Here is a 26,102-nt window from a genome sequence, read left to right on the forward strand (position 1 = left end):
TTCCGGATCTGGCACAAATTATGCCCTGATAAAAATGTACTTTTGTAAGCTGTTTGGACAGAACTGTGTGCATGTATATATTATAATGTCATATTGGAGTGATAGAAACACAATAAGTCTCTTTTTGAAAGTTACCTGACGTTAAAATCAGACCCAACTCCCAGTGAATTTGAGGCTCACCGCATTGTGATGTAGAAGTATGGTTTTCCCCGCCCACTGAATTGATTAACAGGCACCACGGTTCTATAATTACATGTATACCATACCTGCCAACACTCCATTTTTCCAAGGAGTCTCCCATATTTCAGACCTATCTACCCCCACCCTCCCATTTTGTTATTGCTCCCGGAAAACTCCCGAAATCCGAAAACGCCTCCGATCCTCAGCTTTTTGATACAGTCTGTAACACTCCCAGGTCACCAACTGTGGTATAGTATCCGATCGCAAAGACCGACCGCCGTGTGTGTGTGTGTGTGTGTGTGTGTGTGTGTTGAACACGGCATTTGTGTGAGACTCATCATTTCAGAAAGGCTTGAATAAGCTCCACAACAAAAACATGGAGTACATTTACTTGGTATTTTTAACTAATGAGCTGTAGTTCAGCTTCATTCATGTCTATCACTGACAGCTGTTTATCTAATGTAATGCATGAAAAGTTGACATGCATGTGGAAATGACTGGCGGGTAGAAGCAGCTCATTTGCATTTAAAACTACAGGCTACAAAAACAGCTACACTGTATTCAGACACCAAAATTGGCAGATTCTGGAGGGTATAATAAATAATCTGATGGGTATTTTGAGCTAAAAATTTACAGACACGTTTTAGAGACACCAAAGGCTTATCTTACATCTTTTAAAAGGGGTAAAATATGTGCCTTTTAAACAATTAAGTTCAAGTAACTTGTGGTGTATTACCTGCCTGTTTTTAAGACATTGGCTGTTTATTATAACTTAAAAAATAAACATTCTGCATGATAATATTTTACATCGGGAATCCTACCTAATACCTAAACCCAACTGCTATCTTAATAACTATTAATAAGCAGCAAATTAGGAGTTTCTAAAAGTCTCAGATGGTTAATGGTGTGTTATTAATGAGAATTGTCCCTTAAAATAAAGCGACCCAATGTTTTATTATTCTTATCATTACAGATAAAATGCTTTAGATGTTCTGATTATATTTGATAAGTTCTTATCAATTAATAATACAATAACTACTTAAATAATCTAATTTCCCATGGTGAACTTTGCAGCCGAAAGGTTCAAATAATAAAATCAGCTAATCTGAAGTCTGTTAAAATATTGTCATTATGCTGCTTGTCTCCTAAGTGCGGCAATTATTTAAAATAGCTCTAAGAGCACATCTTCGCCGCTGGGACATGTGTAGGTTTCTGGCCTCTGAATGATATCATATCCATATAATTAAAGCACAATCACAGCATGGTAATCACAGCTCTGTTGTGTATAGACAGAAAAATCATTACCTTGACGGTGCAGCCACTATCTCCTCCATGCCGGGTCACAGAGAGCTTCAAGGAGCCACAGTTCTCGAAGCATTGGTAATGTGAGGGCTCAAACTCCAGGTAGATGGTGTGAGGGTCCTCCTCCTGCGGGTTTGCCTCATGGCAGCTCACCACCTTCCTAGCCTGGTCTGCTGCATGCTTTTTTAGGATGTTCCCAGCTCCGATCATCATCCGAGTGGCTTGGATGCGATAGAAAGCTCGACTCTTCTGCTGCTGCACCAGCACTTGATAATTGGCCATCTCAATCAGCTGCTCCATGTCTTTCTCCGGGTGTCTCTGCTTCAGCTCCTTCAGAGTTCGAGCCATTTCTCTTCTGGCCTCTTCTTCTTCTCCTCCGCCTCCTCCTTCCTCCACACCGGCCAGCATCCCATCTAGTGCTTCCTTATGGTGGGAATTGGCGCCTTGGCCATCCATCTCCATGTCCATCTTGGTGAACATCCCGTCCCCTTCTGTCTCGATGATTATGCCTCGGTTCTTGTCAGTGCGGTAGCGTTTGTGGACGTATTTGTAAAACAGCAAGCGGCGGTCGGCGATCCAAGCCTGAACCACGCAGAGCGGAAAGAACAGGAAAGTCAGAACGGCCTCCCAAACTTCCACCACACCAGGAGAGAAGACCGACAGGATCAAGTAGAGCCATATGTAGGCGAAGATACTCCAGGCTGCCGTCACAAAGAAGACCCTCAGGTGCTTGATTTTGCGGACTTCACCATCTGGGACGACGTAAACGCAGAGGGCGATGATGATGAACATGTTGAAGGCAGCGCTTCCTACGATTGTACTCGGGCCTAAGTGACCAGCTTCGAACTTGTGTCCGCAGACTTCAATCACGGATAATAGGATTTCGGGAGCTGATGATCCCAAAGCCATGAGGGTCAAGTTGGATACGGTCTCGTTCCAAATGCGAACAGTGGCCGTGGTGGTCTCGCCGTTGGGTTTCTTGATTGTAATCTCCTTCTCTTGAGAGGTAATGACTTCAATGGATGACATGAACCGGTCTGCGATGATGGACATGCCCAGAAACATGTAGATGAGGGCCACGAAGTAGACGATGGCACGTGCCACCTTGTCGCCCACGGAGGGGTTTTGGGGGTTCCAGATGGGAAGGACGACTCCTTCAGAGCAGCTGTCCTCTCCTGAACAGTTTCCTGGGCCGCTGTGGGATGCGTCACCGCTAGCCTGAGAAAGATGAGCGAGGCCTGAGAGGAAGATCAGGAGGAGGACTGAAGAAAGGCATGGTGTGATGGAGGAAAACGAGAATCTCGAAAGGCGCAGATGAAACATGGTGGCGGTGTGGAGGTAACCTTGTCCACCAGTCGCAGAGTTGACGATTAATAACCCTCTGAAACACACACAAAGATGGCAGAAATATTAGATAGTAATATAAAATAGAAATTTCAGTAATCATTTTAAGCACAGCTTCATTGCTACCAATACAGTTTAGGTAAAGTTCAGACAGAATAAAGTTACGAAATTGAGTTTCTGACAGCTTGCATCATGGTGAACTCTTAGAGGGCTTAGAGTGCAATAGCTAGTCAATCCATAAACAATATGACTGCATTACAAGGAAAAATAAATGCAATAATTGATGTAGTATAGTAATGAGACCTCCTCTGTTTCATAATGTTTTCATTCAGCTTTTCATTACAATTTAGTCCCATACTGCATGTAAGATCTGTTTCAAGGGCAAGAATGAAATGAAAGTTGCTGCTTGATCAAATAATCTACAATACTGTAATGGAGCCATTTTCAAAGGTCTCAGTACTCAAAAAGATATTTGATTCATTTTAAATACTGAAATGCAGCATTAAAGGAGAATGTGAAAGGGCTGTGAAGTTGTCAAAATGCACTCTTCCTCTCATACTGTGATCAAAGCCACTGTGACTATGATCATCATATATAGACCCACCATAAATTAATTAACACCTAACAAAAAATTAATTGATGGCTTTATTGACAAAAGGAAAATAAGACAGACTCAATCCAGTATGAGATGTTAAGAGTCCTACAGAGATCTGCTACAGTATGTTATTATAAATATTATAGACTCAAACAAACCGTATCAATTACAGTACATGAAAACAAACTGGAAGTAAGGAATGCCAATATTTTGCCAACCATCATCCTTAAACGGTATGTCCACAATATAAATAAAAATAATAATTATTATTCCTTACATTTATATAGTGCTTTTCTAGACACTCAAAGCGCTTTACACATTGGGGGTGATATCCATTACCAATGTGCAGCATCCACGTGGATGACGCGACAGCAGCCATATTGCACCAGACCGCACACCACACACCAGCTGATTGATGGAGAGGAGACAGTGTAATGAAACTAATTATAATATGGGGATGATTAGGAGGCCATGATGAACAGAGGCAAGTGGGCAAACTTTGGCCAGGATGGCGATTTTTTTAAAGGACATCCTGGGATTTTTAACAATCAAACAAAGAGTCAGCACCTTGGTTTAACGTCTCATTCGAAAGACGGCACTTACTCAGCAGAATAGTGTCCTCTTTACTATACTGGGGCATTAGGACCCACACAGACTGCAGGTTGAGTGCCCCCTGCAGCCCTCACTAACACCACTTCTGGCAGCAAACTAGCTTTCCCATGTGGTCTCCCATTCAGGTACTGACCAGGCGCAGCCCTGCTTAGCTTTAGTGCAGTCGCAGAAAGCTAGCTGCCGGCAAAATGCATTCACTTCAGTATTGTGCAAACTATTTGAAAGTGTGGTCGATTTGAAACTATTTGAAAGGGGGTAACTAGCTAGATTTATTTAAGGGTTTTAAAAACTATTCGGCAGATCAAGTTATAGTAAAACACACATTTTTTATAAATATTATCATATTTTATATACTTGAAAGCTAATATATTAATGTGATGACAACGCTTAAATTTTCAGCATCATTGAACATTCATTACAATTTCAGTATCAGATGATCCTTAAGAAACAATTTCAAAGAAGGGCTGCAAAATATATATTTTCAGCATCGATATCGCAAAGTGATGATTTGCAATAGTCACATCGTGAGTATACAGAATGTTGATTCTGGACTATAACTGATCCATTCGCAAGTGTTTTATGAGGCCTGTGACTGTGTGAGGGGTTTGAAAGCATTCAGTCCTATGAAATTGTACCGTTTGTTACTTTGAAAAATAAATAACGATAAATTCTATTGAATTGTTTATAAAACGAAGACTATGCAGGATTATTTTACATTTGATTATTCAATTACTGTATACCTGAATACAGTTTGACTCCTCCAAAAATAATGAACTGCTGTTTATTTAGTTTGTATCTTTTTCTTTATTGAATTTATCTATGCTTGTAGATTGTTTCTTATATATTATGCATATACACTTCCCTACATAATCATCACAATCAATCTAAAATTCTAAATTCTTGCCAAAAAGTTATTCGACACATCTAGTAAAATTGTATTAGTATCACAATATATATCGCAGAATAAAAAAACATCACAATGTTAGATTTTTCCAATATCGTGCAGCCCTATTTCAAAGTGCTGACTTGGTGCCCCAGTGTTGTTATTTATTATTATTATAAACAACATCTAATATTATAACTAATGGATTGTATATACAGTTGAAGTCAGAATTATTAGCCCCCCTTTGAATTTTTTTTTCTTTTTTTTTAATTTTCTCAAAATATGTTTAACAGAGCAAGGTAATTTTCAGAGTATGTCTAATAATATATTTTCTTCTGTAGAAAGTCTTATTTTTTATTTAGGCTTGAATAAAAGCAGTTATTAATTTTTCAAACACCATTTCAAGGACAAAATTATTAGCCCTTTTAAGCTAATTTTTTTCCGACTGTCTACAGAACTGACTTCAACTGTATATATAATGCTGGTTTTGCGCACAACGTGGAAATATGCAGTGCTACTTAATATTTTTGTGTAAACCACAACACTTTTTTTCTCAGGACTTTTGATTAACTGAAAGGAACATCATTTGTTTAAAATAGCAAATCTTGTGAAGCATAAATGTCATCAATGTATGTGTCCTTGAGAATACAAATACTCATCTATTTTGAGGAGAGGCTTATGCTGGCCAGTGTAATTGTGAACACAAGCATATGCAACCCAGGTTCATAATGGATACGTACCCCTGTATACATTTCTGGAGAGCTCCAAATCTTTCCAAGGAGGTAAGTTTTTGTTTTGTTTTTTGCAGTTTTTGTTTTCGTGAATTCACCAGAGGCCGCTGTGTATACTTTTGAGATTTTGAATTTCTCTCACGAGTGCCATTAGTGCCTGCTGTTCTTGCTTAAATCCACCAGAGGCTGCTGTCGACTGAACGATTGAAGGATTGACCCACCGAGTGATGCTCTCACCCACCCCCTTCCCTAACCCAACCGATAGTGTTTTCAAAAGCAATCCAGAAAAAGAACAGCCACCTTATTTTTATCTTGTTTTCAGATCTTACCATGTTCTCACCCTGTTATTTACTTATTTAATGTTTTTTTTTTTTTTTGCCTTTTGTTTTTGTTTTAACTTCTTTCTGGAAACGTTCTTCACCAGACTCGAACCCCGTTGTGAAAAGAAGCCATCGCCGGCATCATACCGCTCCATAGCTCTGTAACAAAATGCAGCCATACATACTAATGGCTACATAAATCGTGCTACCCAGAAATGTATATGGGGTACATATTCACAATGAGCCTTTGTTGCAACATATGCTAATAAAGAAGAACTGGACAGACACACATAAATCAAGCACACACAGCACTTTCAATGGAATATGCAAGAAATGAAACGACTAAACCCAAAAAGAGCCTTCTGGTCAGTAAACTTTACACTGACAAAGCAAACTAAGATGATGCAGATCCTTAAAAAACAGTCTATAAATCATCTGAATAATTGTTGTCAAAGGCATCAACACACACAAGACCCAGCAGAAACTTTCTTTGACAAAGAGATGACAGAAAAATATAAGATTGATTTTCTTTTATTTCATTTTCACTCCCTTTTCTCCCTTTTGTAACTCTCTGCCTTTTCATACAGTAATGCAATTATGCAATATTGTAAATCCTGCCAATAAATCAATGTTTTTTTTGTTCACGTCAGTGTTTCACATTAACTCTGTCTCTAAACAAATGGTACAAATGTGCAATGGTGACAGTCAGTAGAGCACATCCCACCCTCTCTTCAAGAATCCCTGTAGAGACAAGTTTATATAAGAGCTGGAATCACACATGCGTGACTGCTGCATTTGGCCTGTTGACTAAGTCACACACATGCACACACACACTGGTGTCTTTAGCTGTGTGGATCTGCAGAGAAATATGAGATCATGGACCACTACATGGATGTGTGATGATGGCAGAGCTGTCACTTCAAGTACAGGTCAACTGCAGGTCATTAATGTGATAGGGTATAACCTTTCTTAGTTTATGTGTACGGGGAAGGTCAGACCTCAGTTTGACATGTGAAATGTCATAATAAGTGTGAATCATTGCAGATGCACATGACGCATTCATGCAAGAATAATACTGTCAAATTAACATGTTAGTTTAGGGCTATTAGCAAAAAATAAATAATATAAAAACTAAATTATGAATCTATTGAAATATAAGTTGATTTAAATTTTTGATCCAACAAATGCAAGCTCTTTGCCCAAAACTTTTACTGACTTTAAACTTTATTTTAAAATACTTTAAAAAAGTATTTTAATAGTAGAGTTTAACTGTGCTCACATAGAAATATATATTAAAATATTAACATGATTCTGAAATATATTCATTCATTCATTTTCTTTTCGGCTTAGTCCCTTTATTAATCCAGGATCGCCACAGCGCAATGAACTGCCAGACTATCCAGCAACTACCCTTTAAGCTGCAACCCATCCCTGGGAAGGTTCTGAAATACACACACATTTTAATTTATTATGATTTATTTTTATTGCTATTATTATTGTTATGGTAGTTGTTGTTAATATTATTATCATTATCACCATTATCATTGACATCATCATTATTATTTTATGCTTCAGAGCACATCCAAGCAAACAAAAATATAAACACCATGTACAAATACCTATGAATACTAATAAGATGGCACTTATACATTTAAACATAGATTAAGAGCAGATGTTTTCAAACTCAGGTCTGCCTTGAACAAGAGTTTCATAGAAATGCTTGGAGAAAAGAAAAAAGACATACAAATTTTAAATAATAAATAAAAAAATATTAAAGGAGCATGATAACAAAACATTTTGATAATTATAAAATAATTAAAAAGTTATTTAATAATATTCAAATTAATTATATGCAAATAGAAATTTTTAAAAATCCTAATTAGATTCAAATATTTTAAAAGCATTTTTAATACTGGGGCACAACACCACCTCAAGAAAAAAAAATACTTTTTAAATGTAACTGGAAAACAATGTAAAGATACAAATGGGGTGATGCTAAGATCATTAAAGAAATATTTAGCATGAATAATAATTTCATTCAAATGAAATTGTATAGCTAATTCTATAAAATACACAAAAGTTGTTAAAAGATATAGAATTACCTATTGTGTGTTGTCTTAGACCCAACTCATGGATGATAATTAGGTTTATTAAGTCTAACCTCCCTCCCATCATCCCTCCTTTTTGCTTCATATAAGGAGCCATGCTTACTCTAAATAAAATCACTATCATGTTATTTAAACTTTGTTTTGTCCACTTGCAAAACTCACTGCGTGCTGACACATATAAAAGACGCTGATTTCACAACACATGAGCGGCGCGGCAATTTTTTCGGCAAGTCAGCGTCAAGCAGGAGCGATGTGTGAGGCTCATGGGTATGTTTTTTTTTTTTTGCGTATATGCTCAGTTTGATTAAACTACATTGCTGTCACCAGTGTTGGTTTGGTTACACATAGAGAATAACATCTTTATTCTGGAATTACCAGCATTTACTGGGGCACTGGAGATTTTTACTGGAGCACATGCCCCAGTAAATGACGTCTAGCGACGTCCCTAATGCCAACTATCAAAGTCTTCCAGGACAACCCATACACTTATTATACTTCATTAAGCATGCTATCTTCAATATGCAAGAAGATTGTAGGTTAACAATGTCTGTATATAATAACTTTCTGTACAGCTATTTTGATGCAATAATTTTAAATATTGTAAAAATCACTATAGAAAATAAACTCGAAATGAATTGAATGGAATATAGCACAAACATGTTGCTGATATACACGAGACATATATGTTTGTGACATATATGTGGACATATGTGTTAAATAAATGTGCCATTTTTGTTTCTGACATATATGGGACATAAATTTGCAATACATGTAGGAGACATATATGTTTCTGGCAAATATGGGACATATACAGCTGAAGTCAGAATTATTAGCCCCCCTTAGAATTTTTTTTTTTTTAATATTTTCCAAATGATGTTTAACAGAGCAAAGAAATTTTCACAGTATGTCTGATAATGTTTTTTTCTTCTGGAGAAAGTCTTATTTGTTTTATTTCACCTAGAATGAAAGTAGTTTTTAATAAAAAGAAAACATTTTAAGGCAAGGCAAGGCAAGTTTATTTATATAGCACATTTCAAACATAGTGGCAATTCAAAGTGCTTTACATAAACAAGAATAAAAGAGACAAGTGTAAGAAAATGAAAACAAATAAGAAAAATAAAAATAAGAAAAATAAGAATAAAAAATAAATAAAACAGATAAAAATGTGTCAAAATGTTATAAGATAATCAAAAAGAAAAGAAAAACATAATAGTGCTATCTGTCGGACGCAGCACAGTGCTCGTTCAGTAAAGGCACAGCTAAACAGATGTGTTTTCAGTCTTGATTTGAACATGCCTAATGTTGGAGCACATCTGATCATTTCTGGAAGCTGATTACAACAGCGAGGAGCATAGTTGCTGAAAGCTGATTCACCCTGCTTTGACTGAACTCTTGGAACTTCTAGTTTATGTGATCCTAAAGATCTGAGTGATCTGTTAGGTTTGTATTCAGTCAGCATATCTGTAATGTATTGAGGTCCTTGGCCATTTAGGGATTTATAGACCAGTAATAATACTTTAAACTCTATTCTTAATGTAACTGGGAGCCAGTGTAGAGACCTGAAGACAGGTGTGATGTGCACTGATTTCCTGGTTCTAGTCAGAATCCTGGCTGCAGCGTTCTGGATGAGCTGTAACTGTCTGACTGTCTTTTTGGGAAGGCCAGTGAGAAAGCCATTACAGTAAATTATTAGCTTTTTGCAAGCTATATATTTTTCGATAGTCTACAGAACAAACCATCATTATACAATAACTTGCCTAATTACCCTAACCTGCCTAGTTAACCTAATTAACCTAGTTAAGCCTCTAAATGTCACTTTAAGCTGTATAGAAGTGTCAAAAAAAATCTATTAAAATATTATTTACTGTCATCATGGCAAAGATAAAATAAATCAGTTATTAGAGATGAGTTATTAAAACTATTATGTTTAGAAATGTATTAATCCCAGAATGTATATATATATCCATATTTCTTTGCACGTTAAACACATGTCGACCACAACAGGAAGTAAAAAACCTTGCAACTGCATTAATTGCGTTAATTTTTCTTAACGCGTTAAATATGTAAAATTAATCGCATGCATTGACGCACTAATTTTGACAGCACTAATATATATATATATATATATATATATATATATATATATATATATATATATATATATATATATATATATATATATATATTTGTGCTGTTAAAATTAGTGGCTCTAGCACACGCCCCCCCCCCCCCCCCCCCCCCACCCCACTCTCAAACTGAAATTTTTACGTTTCAGTATTTTAAATTTGATTAATCGCGATTAATTGGAAAAAAAAGTGTGATTAATTGGTTATTTTTTTTAAATCGATTGACAGCACTAATATATATATATATATATATATATATATATATATATATAGTCTGAAAGGATATTGGCTCTTAAGGCTCTAGTTAATATTCCTATATTTCTTTTTATTGTTGCTGGTGCTATATAACACCTTAATCCCCCCTCAAAGAGTCAGTGAAGAACCACTGAAGAACCTTAATGGTGCTCTAAAGAGTTTTTTTTTTTACAGTAGAAGTGCTATATAGCACCTTAACCATCTCAAAGAACCACTGAAGAATTTTTTTAAAGAGTAAATTTTTCACACAGTATCAGAAATCGGGGCAGTACCTTTTTCAAAAGGTATACTTTTGTACTTTTGAGGTATTAAAATGTAAAATTTAGATACTAACACACAGCTTTAAGATACCAGTACGGGCCATTTTGGTACAAACAATCTACTTTAAAAAAAAAAAAAAAAACATTATCCCAGTGACAGCTCATGACATAAACTACAATATACAGTAAACAGTAAACACCTGTTTACATTTTGGGATGGGGACTCCATGGCATGAGAATCACAATGAGGCATCTAAATATGCAAACTCGCTAATCTAGAGCACATTTACTTTCCAACTACTTAAAAAATGAATTTGCATAGTGTGATTGCCTTGGAAAATAAATAAACAACTTTTGCATCTCAATCATCTTCCTAGATCTCCAGGTCATAAATCAGTATATTGTGTATCATTAATGCTACCACAACAATATAACATTGTCTAATCCTCTCCACTTAAAGCCTTTTCACTGCAAACATTGACATTAAATGATTAACTGCTATTCATTCATCTGTATATCATGTGATTAATCCATTTAGACGGGCCCTCTAAAACATTATGCGACCCTTCTCATCGCTCTCTTAACGCTTTGATGACATTAGCGTGTTCACCCATCCTGCCACTTCCCTGGGCACAAATCATGCACTTGGCATCAAGAGCGCTCCCCCACTATTGCCACACACGATGCCAGGCCTATAAATAGCAGCGAGGCTGTTCCCTGAGCCCTTCAGAGCGAGCTCTCAGCCAATAGTGCCCATCAAGGGTGAGGGCTTATCGCACACACCATTTGGACTGTGTCTTATTAATTTCCCATGACGGAGCAAGCAAGCAAGCAAATGAAGTTTTTGCAGAACATGCGATTGGAGAGACAGAGCAGATCTGAGCGCTGCATGGATGCGATCCTGCAGCGAGGGGGTTGGGGGATCTACGATTGATAGACGCATCAATCAAGTGGCTCATTGTACTCATTGGCATATGCAGAGAATCTATTGCATAGCAGCACGGCTGGCGGTGGGGAGCAAGGCAAATGGAGTGGTGTGCAGAACTACAAAGCCCTGAGTTATATGAGCAAGCCTGGGGAAAGGGAACACACAACCCAGTATGAGCCACTGTTGATGGCCTGGAGGATTTCTGCACATGTAGAGGGAAAGAGCACGTATGATAGCATGAAAATGTAGAGAGACTCTGACACTGCGAGAGATGAATGTTTAATCAAGGTTACGAGTTTTGTTTTGATGCTGTTGCCCACAGATGTTTTACCCTTCCACACGCAAGTTTCATATGCTCTCGCTGACCCCCCTGCATGAGTTTTTTTTTTCATTCTAACTATATTGCACAATATCTTATATTCCGAATCTCAATATGTGAAAGAACTAGTGGTGGGTCGTTAACAGCGTTTACATGCTGCATTAACGCAAGACTCTTATTGGGCAATAAAAAAAAATATCGCCATTAATCTATTCTCTGGGTCTGTTCTACGCAAGCTATGATGATTTTCACCTTGATATTTTAGCGCGGATGTAAATCTGGCTGAATTGCACAGTAGGTGGCTAGAACGAGTCTTCGAACCGGTGTGTATTCCTACTATGAAATTACAACATCAAACGTGACATGCTAACATGGATGCAGTTCACTAGAATGAATCTGATTAATGTTAGCTCCACATCTAACTACCAGGCACCTGTAGAGTTTATGCGTTTGAGTGAAATATATACAAATAAAATGGACGGGGTGCTTTTTAAAATGAATGACGGTGAATGAAAGTCAAACCGATTAGCGTCAAGACAAAAAAATTTGCCCTTCTGAATCAAATAAGCAGGATTTGGTGTTTGGTATTTTATTTTAAATACATTTCAATGTATTTTTGCCCATGCCTGGGCACCACTAGTGTTGGGTAAGTTACTTTAAAAAAGTATTAGTAAAAGTAAAATAGATTACAAATTACTGACTACTACTGGTAAATTGTAATCTGATTACATTGCTAATTACTTCATGTAAAATAGCCCCAAAAGCAGCTACCCTTCTCTTCATGTACAGAAGATACCTTCACTCCCGATACTGCACAAAAATTAAATTAAGCCTGTTTAGGCTGAGATAGTCCACTGTGTTTTTGAGCGCCGGTGTCCTCCTTAGCGACGAGTATTGTCGTAGAATGCTTTCTATTCAAGTACAATTGCTGGTCAAGTTAAAAGCAGTGGAAAGTTCTTTAGACTGCATTTCACAGTAATATTTTTGTTTTTACGCTCAATGAAATCAAAGTAATGTCTGAATTTCCACTTGAGAAAGCAACAACTCTTGACAGCAACCATTTCAGCTCGCTCTCTCCAGCAATTTAAAAGCGCATGCTTATTAACTGACATAGCAGCAGAAAACGAGAAAAATATAAGCTTTTTTCTTCCAAAAACTATATCTGTGATGTAAGTAGTGCAATCACATTAATTTTTAGTAACTATAATAAAATTACACAAATTTAAAAATGTAATTCGTTACACTACTGCGTTCCTCATAAATGTAGTTAGACTACACTGTGAAAAGAAACTAATGAGAAATTACTGCACATTAAACGTTACACCCAACTCTGGGCACCATCATGTTAGTCTGTGCTGTGGGGGTAGTTTAAAGCAGGGGTTTCCAAACTGCGGGGCGCACCTCACCAGGGGGGCACCAGCACCTATTAAGGGGGGATTTTTATGTGTTCACTAGAGAGAATAATATGATTAACATTAGCTCCACAGCTAACCATCAGGCACCTGTAGAGTTGATGTGTTCCAGTAAAATATATACAAATAAAATGGACCAGATGCTTTTTAAAACCAATGACGGAGAATGAATGAAAGTCAAACCGGTGAGCCATCTGACAAAAAAGTGCCCTTCTGAATCACATCAGCAAGGGCGCCCACTTACTTTGAAGACTACTGACTACGTTTACATGGACATCAGTAATAGTTATTTGCCTTAATCTGAATGAGACACTAATATAACTACGTGAAGTACTTTTTGAATGTTGCATCACCAGGCTATTCACGTTTCCTGCAGAGTCTTATGTGGATTGGGTGTTTCATCTTCAATTTCTCGACTTTAACTGCAGTTCAGCAGTTTAACTTTCACTTATGAACATTTCATTCATGCCCCCATAACAAACTGGGGTATTAGATGTGAATCATTGCAAGCTTAAATCACTGTAACAGGACAGTGGTAATAACACTAAAAAAGTACAGTCTGTCTTGTCTGAAACAAGAATTGCATAAGTGCATTGTGTAACAACAATATGTACTTGCAGGTGTTTTCCCACTTCCACCCCTATTTGCATACCATGTACTTCTGATCACTGTATTAGAATAAGAATGGCAGAACTAACGCTGCATTATAGTGTTTCATCTGTGATACCAGCGTAATTACAGGGTAAATCCTGAGGAACTGTCATCTCAATATAGAGTGTAAAATAATCGCAAATTATTGTGTAATATATAAGACCTAAGCCATTGTGCAACTGTTTAACAACAGCAAGCGTCTACCAAAAAGTAAAAGTGTATATAGAAATATGCAAATGCCTTATGCTTATATGTTGTTCTAAGATAAAATGCAGAATCACCTCAGTAATTCACATTAAAGGGGTCGTTTACCAAAGATTGTATGATTAATGTCTTGTTACACATTTGAACTTACACATACTAGTCAGTGTTGTTATTTGTGTGTAGTTACACCAGTATTACACATGTAAATACTATGTACCAATGTGTACATACACTGTAGTTACAGACTAGTTACTGTGTAAGTTCACAGATATAAGCGACATTATAAAGTGGGACCGCAGATTTATCCGCTAATCATGTAACCTATTGAACGTGACCGCATGCACAAGGGACCAGCCAAAACTGATCACACCAGTGTGATGATACATGTCAAAAGGTCAAGAAAGAGCAGACTGATCATAGTTTTGCTGGTGAAAAGTGCCCATTATGGGTTTTTTATAGGTGTTAATATGAACGTTTTTGCTGATTGGGGGCAATTGCTGCCTAATAGTTAGGAAGTTGGACTTGTATTCGAAAGGTTATTGCTGAATTCCCAGTCCCAGCAGGAAGACAGAGGAGTGAATGAACCGCACTCTCTCTATCTTCTATACCCAGCTGAGGTGCCCCTGAGCAAGGTACCTAACCACTAATTGCTCCCCAAAGCGATAGCTACCAACTGCTCCGGGTGTATGCTCACTGTGTGTGTTTGTGTGCTCTCACTCCTCAATCAAAATGTGTGTGCGCACTTGGATTGGTTAAAAGCAAGAGACCAATTTTGAATACGGGTAAAACCATACTTGACAAAGCTCACGTCGCTTTCATACCAATACAACACGTGTAAGGCACCGATGAAAACCCCCATGGCTATTACCAGGGCCAGGGTGGGACTCCTTTTCAGCCCTGGAGTTTCAAGCCTTAGACCATCCCATTTCAGTTCACGACTGACAATATTCAAATAACGTCATTTTCAATTCAGTACTTCACAGTGAAGATTTAATTGAACAGTTAACACAATGAAATGTTTAACAGTATCAGAATCTGTTTCCTGTAATAGTTAGTGCTCAAAAATATTTAAACATTGAAATAAAAATATATCAAATAAATACAAATATGAATTAAGCTACATGTATAAAGAAAGATTAAAATGTATTAAATTTTCTAATGACACTATCATGTCTTTTTCAAGGAAACAGCTGCTTAATAAATATGAGAACAATAAAGTGTAGCTAAATCTCCAACACTATTCTTTAAAACATCACAATGTCCTTTTCTGCGATATCTGAATATATGTTGTAGGAGCCTATTTGTTTGATTTAAAAACTAATGTTATATGATGCATGTCAGTTTTGAATATTTTTTTGTTTTGAATTGTTTGCATTTGTGAACTTAGAACATTCATATGTGTTGTTCAGATGGATATTCTGTGCATTTGGCATTGAGGATATGTAGCATGTTTAAAATTGTGTATGGGCTCTTTAAGAACTGCGTCTGTTAAATCTGATGGCAGTGCGTTCTTTAGAAGACAGCGGAGTCCCACAGTTTTCTTTACAGCATCCGTGATGGTTGGAATTTGAGGTTATATTTTGTTTACTTTATTTTAATTTGTTAATGTATCTCTGAGTGAAGATTAAAAGTCAACATCTGACAAGAAACGAAGTTCATAGATTTCTTTATTAGACATCATTAACCTGTGGGCTGCATTCTGCTCATGGGGCTGCGAGAAAATAAATAAAAAGAGTGGAGCTGCGGTAAAATAATGAATAAAAAGATTGAGGCTATGGTCAAATAAATAAATGAATGAAAAAAGTGCGACTGCTCAGAGTGCAGGCAGCAAGGGACACCGGCCCTCGAGTCCAAAAAACGGACCGGCCCACCTGGAATACTCCTGATCTCCCCGATTAGCCAATCCAGGCCTGCTAGCTACATAAATCTAAAGTGTTCCAACCGGTGAAAAAAATCCTTGATTTGCTAATCATGCAAACAATATATGTCATTGTGGCCACCGATACATTGTGCATGAAAGGACTAATTTTGAAGATTTCTACCTACTTTTTGCTCAAACCTATGTAAGTTAAAAAAATGCATAATTTCAGCCTCTGGTCTTTCTTGGCTGTTCACAAAAAATGTATACTTCAATGCTCAAACGCTGTAGATGTAGCTGAGAGACCTGGAAAAGTTTGGTTTGTGTTGTTGACATGTTTCAAAGACATTGTTTTCTGTGCTGCAAATCAAATCTACTGTGCATGCACTTCATAAGCATAGGGAATTTTGTTTGAATTGATACAATAATACTGACGTGCTCATAACACTATGATTACAAACGCTGAGGAAGCCTTTTGGGTTAAAATTGGAAGATGGTAATGAGCATTTGTTTTTGACTAATCACAACAGATTAGGACATCTGAAGGGAAGATAATGTTGGAGAAACCGAAACATTGAACAAACCATTTCAGACACTTTTTTTTTCAGAAAATAAGTGATGTGGCTATTTATGTTGAGAGAAAATTAAAGTGTTATTTTTAAACATGGATGAATGTATTGAAGCCAAGCCTGCAAGGTCAGCAAAACAAACATAACGATATACCTATTACAGTGTAGGAGACCAGATGCTGTTTTTGTTTGATGAATATCAATAAAAGAGACAGATGCTTTACTATACTATAATTTTATGAATCAATAGACTATAAGCTAAGTTTTTAATGAAACATTTTTCATTTGTTTTTGATGGAGCCTTGAACTATTTGTTTGATCTCGAGGACACTGATGTGTGCTTCATCCAGGAGCTAATGTTGATCAACCAACTTACAAATAAGCTCCAAAATAAATGTGAAAATTTAGCGAATACATTATATGAGCTATTAGACATGCTCATGTCCTTCACAAACACACACATGGATCTCTCTCTGTGACTGAATTAATAGCGGATACTTGGAAATCTATCATGATGTCAAATTTAATCAAATATTGCACTAAAAATAGCTAAATGTACTTTTATTAACTTCTCTTAGCAAATAACCACAGAATAAACAGCTTGCCATACGGTAAAGAATTTGAAATGCATTTCACATCAAGAAGTATGGATGATTCTTTGCCTCCACATCCTTTAGAGTCCCTATTATGGTTTTATCAAAAGACCTTCCATGTAGTGTGTAACACAGCTCTAAGTTAAGTGAAATATCCAGCTAAGGCTTAAATCTGAAAGTGCGCTGTGTTTAAAACTATTGATTCATTTATAAAAGAGTTGATTATGTTTTGTTACTTGTAACCACTTTACGCGGTTTGTACTGTATCTGGTTAACTCTGTATTCTCATTTCACATCTAAAACAATATTGAAAACGCGACTTGGGCTGCTTTGTTTACGAATTTACATGCGTTTGTGAGCTTGCCATTCTCTACCATTACCAACATCAGCTGTTCCTACACACGTGTGGTGGTCAAGTTTCAAAATGCCACTGTGTGGATTAATACTAAATGTGTCATGTTTAAGAATAGAGCAATATGCTGGTGTTAAACTGCATTGCTTTAATGCACTCCAGCATTGGGCTAAAACATACACTCTGCAGTCTGACTACTTCAACAATGTTGACAAGCCGTGGTGGGCATTTCTCTCTGTCTCACGCCGAACACAGTTAACCAATCGCAATAGAATGGGTCGACGGATCGGTCAACGAAGATTAGCATCGTGCAAAGGAGGGGTTTGGGAACAAATAAATCGCTGAGTGAATCTTATGGGAGTTGTTGGGATAATTAGATAAAAATAAATGCAGAATATTAGACAATGAAAGTGTTTTTTGACCTTGCATACGTATCAGCCTGAGGGTACAAGTCCCTGGACACCCTCAAAACCAAAATAGGACCTTTTTTAATTAATAATAGGGGCTCTTTAACACAAGGCAATGTGTTGATACACCCTTATTTAAAGTCTATGTGAAATCAAAATGTACAATGGTTATTTTGCTAGCTCACATTGTTGTTATTAGGGTGAATAATTAATCCATGCAAGTTAATCCACTGAATAAAATCCATTGTTGGCGTCAAGCTGAGGGCTTCCAGAGAAACTGTATATTAATACCTTCTCTTACTTAATATTAATTACTTTGCTATGAATGAATGATGCAAAATGAAAGTCCTGTCCCTTCTCAACATTCCATTTCAGTTGGAAGTACATCAATATACTGAAAAAAAAAGTCTCAGCAACTTCCAGTTTACATGGACTTTAAATCATTGTTCTTTCCAATTCTGATGCTCAGTAAGACTGCAACAGATCTTCATCTTGACCACATCTACATGCATTGAGTTGCTGTGGTGTGATTTCCTTCCATTGCACCTTATAAAGTCTTACAAGTTGTCAAAATAAGTATGCTGGCTATACTGGACAGGCAGCTGGAACTAACAAATTAAATATAAAAAAAATAAATGCATGGTATTTTTTAAAGGAAGGAAAGCAAGAGTTTCTGTTCAGATTTTCCAAAAAAACGGCACATATCAGATGATCACAGAAAAATTTCGAGCCAGCTAATAGTTCTTGGCAAAAAAAAAGATCTCATTAAATGTACATGTTACAGTCTGCACCATCGCAAAGACATCTGTCAGAATGTTGTTTTGAGTGTGCGTGGCTCAGTCTGATCTAAAAATGCAGTGTTTCGTTTTCTGGCGTCTATGATCTGCTCTACTGGCGAATCCACCAGTGACTTTCTCTCTAGGCCAATTCCCATCACGACAACACAGCTCTCAATACATCTGCCCTGATGTTCTGTTTGCACATATACTTTAAGCACACACATACATACATTTGGGGACAGTTATAAATGACTAAACAAGCTCATCAGGGTGTCTGAGTTTATGGTTTATCAATACAACTTTCACAAGGCTACTGCTGTACTGAATGTCAGCACTGCTGGGAATCAAACTCAATTAATCTCTGATATTCAGACCACCAGCACAACAGTGAGTGTGATATACTTTTTGATACAAAATATACAAAAAAACAAACATACTACAAAATGCTTTATAGATTTAATAAACAAATTGAACATCAGAATTTTGCCTGAATTTAATTTATAGCACTGTAAACTTGACATTGCAGTCTGATCATCTTTAAAAACAAAAATACATGAACATTAAAAAGTGTGTTAACTGCCTCTTAGCAGAATGTCATGATGCTAATTTCCACACCAAAAGTACACTTCATTGTTTGAATGATTTGTGAAATCAATGAAGGGATGAATGAGAAATCAAACCATTCAAAAATGTTTTGTGTCAAGTGTACCATGTTATTTGAGTAATTATTTTATAACTCCAATAAAATAAGGCCTAGCTTACTTCAAAATCTAATGTGTCAAAATGACCAGCAATCTTCACATTTGTTGTTATTGCTAAAACAAAATTGATGGCAAATTTCCAGTTAACACGCACAGTTGCAGCATGAACAAGCCAGATGAGGTGCTGGCTCCAGATCTGGCTTATAAGTAGGCCCACCCTGAATCTGCCCGTACAGAATTCTACAGATTTCTGCAGATTTTTAGCCCATCATTAATTCTGTTTATTTACTTGAGTAAATGTGTGTAAATCTATATTTATTCAGTTTTTTAATTAATTTCAGTAATATTATTGACTAATGTGCAAATGGTTATCTGATTTATGTACAATACAGTTTTTACAGTAATATTTTCTGTCTTTTACTAGATATATTATATGAAAGACTTGCTTTATTCACCAAATAAAGTGAATCTAACTGGATTTGCATTTTAAACATTAAATAAAAGTTTAAAATATATATTTTTTTATTTCACATATTAAGGTTTTAGTTATGATACTCCCAAAATCGTTCCGCAAAAATCCGCAGACTTTTACCAAAATTCTCCGCAGAAATAGCAAAACGCATCCGCAGATTCCATCTGGCCCTACTTATAAACCCTGATTGTAAGTAGATGTCAATCGAGTTTAGAAAAACATGTATTAAGACTAGGCTATAGCCTAAAAATCATTATGTGTCTCTGCTATTTTTGGACTGTGTCACTAGTTTGAATGAATTGGTAGTGTATAGATTTTTCAAGGAATAATAATCTTCTGACACACCTACTGAAAATCCCGACAAATAAAATGCAGTTATTTTTAACATTTCAAGTTACATTTTAAAATTAAGCATAGATTAATAATTAAAGTACTATAAATATTCAGAAACCAGCAACGCACAGTATATAATTAGAAATGAATACTGACTTGAGTCAGTAAATAGAGTGAGAAAATACTGGTGTTGATTAAGTCATGAAATCTAACAACTTTATTGTATGCTCTAACTAACAAATTATACTGTATTATAAGCATCCTGTGTGTGATAGTGTTGCCCACAGAAAGCTGGAAAGTCAGAAAACTATGTTGTAAAAGTTCACATGAACTGGACGCTGCAACCATTTTTCTTCCTGATTGTGACCAGTGTTGGGAGTTATGCATTAAATGTAATGCGAGTTGTGCAATAATGTAACAATAAAAATTAAGTAATAATATCTGAATTGCTTTTTTTATATAATGCAGGTTACTTTTCACTTTTAAAAAATTAATTGCTATAATAAAATGATCATAATCGTGTTTAATCCCGCACACAATGAGAGAATACAGGAACAGACAGAAAGGAAGAAGGCAGAGCCTTACATTTCTGCGATGTAAACACTCTCATTATTTTGAACACATTGAAGAAAAGCAAAACAGTATTTAAATGGAAAGTGATTTTACTTTTTAATAAGTACCAAAGTAGCAAACACTTTGCTTAAAATTTGTATTAATCTGTATATATGACGAGTATAGTTCTGGGATCAGAGAGTTCTCAGAAGATAATATTATCCTACATAAATTTTTTTTATGTATTTCTTAAAGGAAAATGAAGCTTATACATAAGTACATAAGTGTTTTGTTAATTGCAGAGCACATCTGTTAAAAAAAGAAGAGGAAGAAAAAAAAAACTTGCAGGTTGTGAAAGCTTTAGCCAGGTCTGAAAAAGTAATGCAAAAGTAACTCAAAAGTAACGTAACACATTACTTACCATGAAAAAAAAACTAAGTAAGGCAACAACTTACTTTTTTAAAATTGAATAGTGACAACACTGATTGTGTTCCTAGAAAAACAGAATATTAAATGAGGAAATAATGGGCGTGGCTTGTTTTTTTTTTTTACTGCAAGCTGATTGGATGTAGTAAAGTAGGCTTTTTAATGGCCCGTTTCCACTGACTGGTACGCTCCCGTACAGGTCGGTACGGGTCACCTTTATTAGGCTTGCGTTTCCACCCTTTTGGTGGGCGTGATGTACGACAGAACGTTTCATCCCACGTCATTCTCGCTCAAATAAATGTCTACAATAAAGCTATACAAGTCGATCACATATCATATGAGAAGCACTTTTTACAAAACAGATGCTTTATACACACAAATACTTGTTTATAAGTGTTTATAACTAGCTTTTCTATGAACATGATTTAATTTTAACTGCAGAGCAATGACATTGCAAAATAGCCTACTGTAATGTCTGCAATTACAGTATATAAAATAAATGCCCTTACAGTCTCTGATATGTTACCACTTACAGAAAAACTACACATACCAGACATTTAGTCCTTATTTAGGTTCAAAAACAACACACAACATAGCCCACAGATGCAATCCTCTCATCTGTGTCTGTAATCTTCACCAGCACATGTGACCTCTGTTAGAGAGTCATTCTGTCATTGCAAACTCAAAATAGTCTAGAAGTCAATGATAAACATGGCAGTTCATTCGTGATTCAGGTTGCTAAAACAATTCGCTCCTGTGTTTTGTCTGGCTTCTCCTTTGTTCGTGCTTCACTTTTGCATTTGTCCTTTTCTTTCTGAAAGGATCAGATGCGGAGGCACTTCAATAATCACACGCACATTATTATCATCAGCTCAAAAATTTCATTATATCAAGTATAAACACGTTTGCGAGCTCCTGGAAGAAAGCGAAAACCGCTCGCACTTTTAGATGCCCTCATAAAACAACAACAGGACATGGCAGATTTGGTTCTTTCTGGCTTTGTGTCTGTACATCAAGACAACGACAAGGTTTGTTTGATCTCGGGTCATCCATGGCTCGTAATTATATGCATATAGTATTGCTGTGTAATGTCTCGGCTGTGTATTTAAAACATGGAGATTCCTTTGTTTTCATTCTGGCTTGCTCCACACGAGCTTGTAACGTATCTCTGTAACCAATCAGCGTTCAGCTGTGCGTGTATACTCCACCTTTTGGTACCCTTTCGAAAGGGTGCCTAAAAAGTGGTACGGTACTGTTCGGTGCGCCTTTTGACAGTGGCCATAACAGCCATAAAAGCATACCGAACCGTACCATACCGTACCACTCAGTGAAAATGGGCCGTTATTAAGAAAGATCAGGAAAGGGGTTTGTTGTCAAAACTGACAGCTAGACCAGCATGGTGAAATATATTAGCCACGCCAATTTCTAAGATTTATGTAATCTTACAATTTACCTTGGAATAAAAACAGGAAGTGCATTTTTTCAGATTTCAATTAAAGATAAGATTTTTTTCTTAATGACAAGCACAGATGAGTTGTTCACCACAAAATTGGCAATGTGAGCTAACAAAATCATATGGGTAGTTTTGATTTCATTTGTACTTTATGCGCTTATTGCAGCCTTTTTGTATTTTCATACTTCTAGACATCGTAAATATCATTACACTCATATCATCTATGTCTTTTCTAAACAAATTTTCTCAGCAGACTTTTATGTTGTACATTTCCTTTTAAAAAGCCATATCAATGTCAACCCTAAGTAATTTTGTAAAATAACACAAGTCCTCCTGTAATGCCTGACTGGGGTAAGTGCCTCCGCTAAGGCAAAACAGCACACATTTATCAAAGATCACATTTATATAACCAGTAGAATTGTTTTAAGTATGCTGAGTGATCTTAGAAGACTGTTAAATCCTTAATCTCACTTAAGGCTTTTAGTGGTGGTAAAATATAAATGCCTTTAGTCCCTTTGCCCGGAGAGTAAACGCGGGTTTTACTTTAAAGAAAGAGAGGATAGGTTCATCCTCCTGAAAACAAGAATGTCGAGAAAAAAAGGAGAGAAAGGTGGTTTAGTTTTAATAGGAGAAAATGGCAGGTAGACTGACGGGTAACAAGACGTGAGTGTTGAAATGGAAAGAAGATACAAGATGGATGGAACTGGAACAAAGGAATTACAGATGCAAAAAGTTTGAACGCAATGTTAGTTAAGATGGAACAGGATGTTAAAACTGTCTTTAGTCTCCAATCAAGCAACGTCAAAACTTCAGCGTTGATGGATTCCCATCCGCTCTGTATGCCCCAAAGAAATGCATAGCTTTTGATTCCCACAGCTTTCCCATTAATCCTTTCTCATTTCACCTGTCTCCAGCCTACCATTTTATTACTATTCCACTGCTCCTAAGAAGCAATAATGAAGAGGCAGGATCAAACACATGAAAAAGCCAGGCAATACGACCATTTAGAAGTCTGTAAAAATACAGTATACAGCAGGGAAAATAAGTTTTGAACATGTCATGGTTTTTTCTGGGAATAATAATTCTAAAGGAGATGTTGACACGGAATTTAACCAGATTTTGGTAAGAACCCAAACAATATAAACATAAATCAAACAAAACAAAAAAATCAAAAAATGATTTGTGTAATAACAATAAAATGATACAAGGAGAAAGCACTGAACTTCTGAAATGTATTTAATACTTTATATAAAAGGCTTTTTTTGGTGATGGCAGCTTAAAGATGGCTCTCATATGGTGAATGAAGTCACATGAATTGCTCAGATGTAAGTTTTTCACAGACTTCAACAGAGTGTAATAATATTGATGGTTCTGTGAGTCTCGTCTAGGGCTGTGCGTTTTGGGAAAGTATCTAATTGCCTTTTTTTTTTTTTTTACCAATATTGCAATTGGATATGACATTTAATTTTGCTGTCAAGCTTTAGCTCAATATTCTGTAAGTCGTGGCAACAATTCTGCGCCAGCTCTTAAAAATATCCATTTTTTTTCAGTGTGTCTTTAAAACCAAAATATTCCCATATTACTAGGGTATTATTAGGGTAATGAGGCAAGTTACTGCATAATGATGGTTTGTTCTGTAGAAAATGGAATAATAATATATCTTTAAGGGCCTAATAATTTTGTCCTTAAAATGTTTTTTAAAAAATTAAAAACTGCTTTTATTCAAGCCGTAACAAAACAAATAAGAATTTCTCCAGAAGAAAAAATATTATCAGACATACTGTGAAAATTCCCTTGCTCTGTTAAACATCATTTAGGAAATACAAAAAAAAAAAAAAAGTAAAAGGGGGGCTAATAATTCTGACTTCAACTGTTTTATATCACAGCTTCTTGTGATTAGCTAATCGCAACGCTTCAAGTCGCAATTCCATTTCGATTAAATGCACACCCCTAGTCTCATCAATCAAATCTGAGCTTTAATTTGTATTCTATATTGGATTCAAGTCAGGTGATTGGCTAGACCATTCTACAGCTTGATCTTATTTCTCTGAAAGCATTTAACAGTTTCCTTGGCTGTGTTTTGGATCATTGTCTTGCTAAAATGTCCATTCTGGTTTCATCTTCATCTTTCTCGTAATGTAGATGTTTGACTGAAGCAGCTAATATTATTTTACAATGACGAAGGGCAGAGGGTTGCTGAATAACTACTGAAAGATTTCAGCTGCTGTCTGGGCTTTCACTGCCTTTCTACACCTCCTTTTCTTGATGGGTCCAATACTTTTTCACTGCGACATTTCATTTCGTTATGCATAAATTAATTTGTAAAATATTAGATTTGTTTTCTTTGCATATATGGATTTCTTTGGTTGTTACCAACATCCGGTGAAAATTTTACGGCACCTTTAGAAATGTCTTCTAAATTCATTGAACTGCGCATTCATTTTTAGCATTAATACGTACAAAATGTCTTGAATCTTAAGCAACAAATTATAATTGTAAAGTGATCATCTGAAAAAATCCACATAATTAATTATTTAAATATTTCCTTCTCTTTCTGTGATCTACATGAAAACATGCTTTTTCCACCATAGCAGTGAAAAAATGAAGAAGAAAAAAAAATCTGCTTTTAATGTTTAGAAGTCATGAAGAGTGTCACAAATTCACAGAATTTAATCTTAATGCAAAGTATATTATTAATTTATTTTCTTTTTGGCTTTTTCCCTTTAATAATCAGGGGTCTCCATAGCAGAATGAATCGCCAACTTTTTCAGCTTATGTTTTATGCAGCTGATGCCTTTCCAGACACAACCCAACACTGGAAAACACCCATACACTCTTGCATTCACACACATAAACTACGGCTAATTTAGCTTATTCAATTCACCTATATCGCATGTCTTTGAACTGTGGGGGAAACCGGAGCACCTGGAGGAAACCCACACAATCTTGCTACCCATTGCCATCATGACGCACAAAGTATATTAAAGACCCCCCAAAAAAACCTCTGTGCCTTTAAGAAAAATACAATATTCAACATTCTATAATTTCCTGTCTCTTCTTTGTGCTTATTTAGGCAGGACGTGATGTTGGCAGGTCGCAGACATAAAGACCTGAACTACTTTTCTCAGTGTGAGATGATTATTAACAGATCGGTCAATATTTGTCCCTCCTTCCCCCTTCCTTTTCATTCCACTGCAGTCAATATTTACCAGACATCCCACCATCTTAATTTAGCCTCCTTACAGGAATCTCCCTCTCAAAATCCTCCGATCTGAATTCATAAATGGACACTGTAACACAAGGAAAAGTGAGACAGGGTTAAGCTTATTCAAACCAGACAACTGTGAATTATTAGGCTCCTCATTCAAACCTTTTAA

At 36.2% G+C, this 26,102-nt stretch overlaps 1 protein-coding gene across 3 annotated transcripts in view; it reads right to left on the reverse strand.

Moving 5' to 3' along the window:
• Positions 1–26,102, reverse strand: part of slc8a4a (solute carrier family 8 member 4a) — a 125,016-nt gene that overhangs the window by 70,814 nt on the left and 28,100 nt on the right. For 2 of the 3 annotated variants that reach the window (XM_087300157.1, XM_087300156.1), the window contains one exon: positions 1,486–2,863. In XM_087300157.1, the coding sequence (XP_087156283.1) occupies positions 1,486–2,805 (1,320 nt within the window). In that variant the 5' untranslated portion in view covers positions 2,806–2,863. 3 annotated transcript variants of the gene reach the window in all.

The sequence above is a fragment of the Danio rerio genome, chromosome 21 (genome assembly GCF_052040795.2).
Source record: "Danio rerio strain M-AB ecotype USA chromosome 21, GRCz13ab, whole genome shotgun sequence".
NCBI classification, from domain to species: Eukaryota; Metazoa; Chordata; class Actinopteri; order Cypriniformes; family Danionidae; genus Danio; species Danio rerio.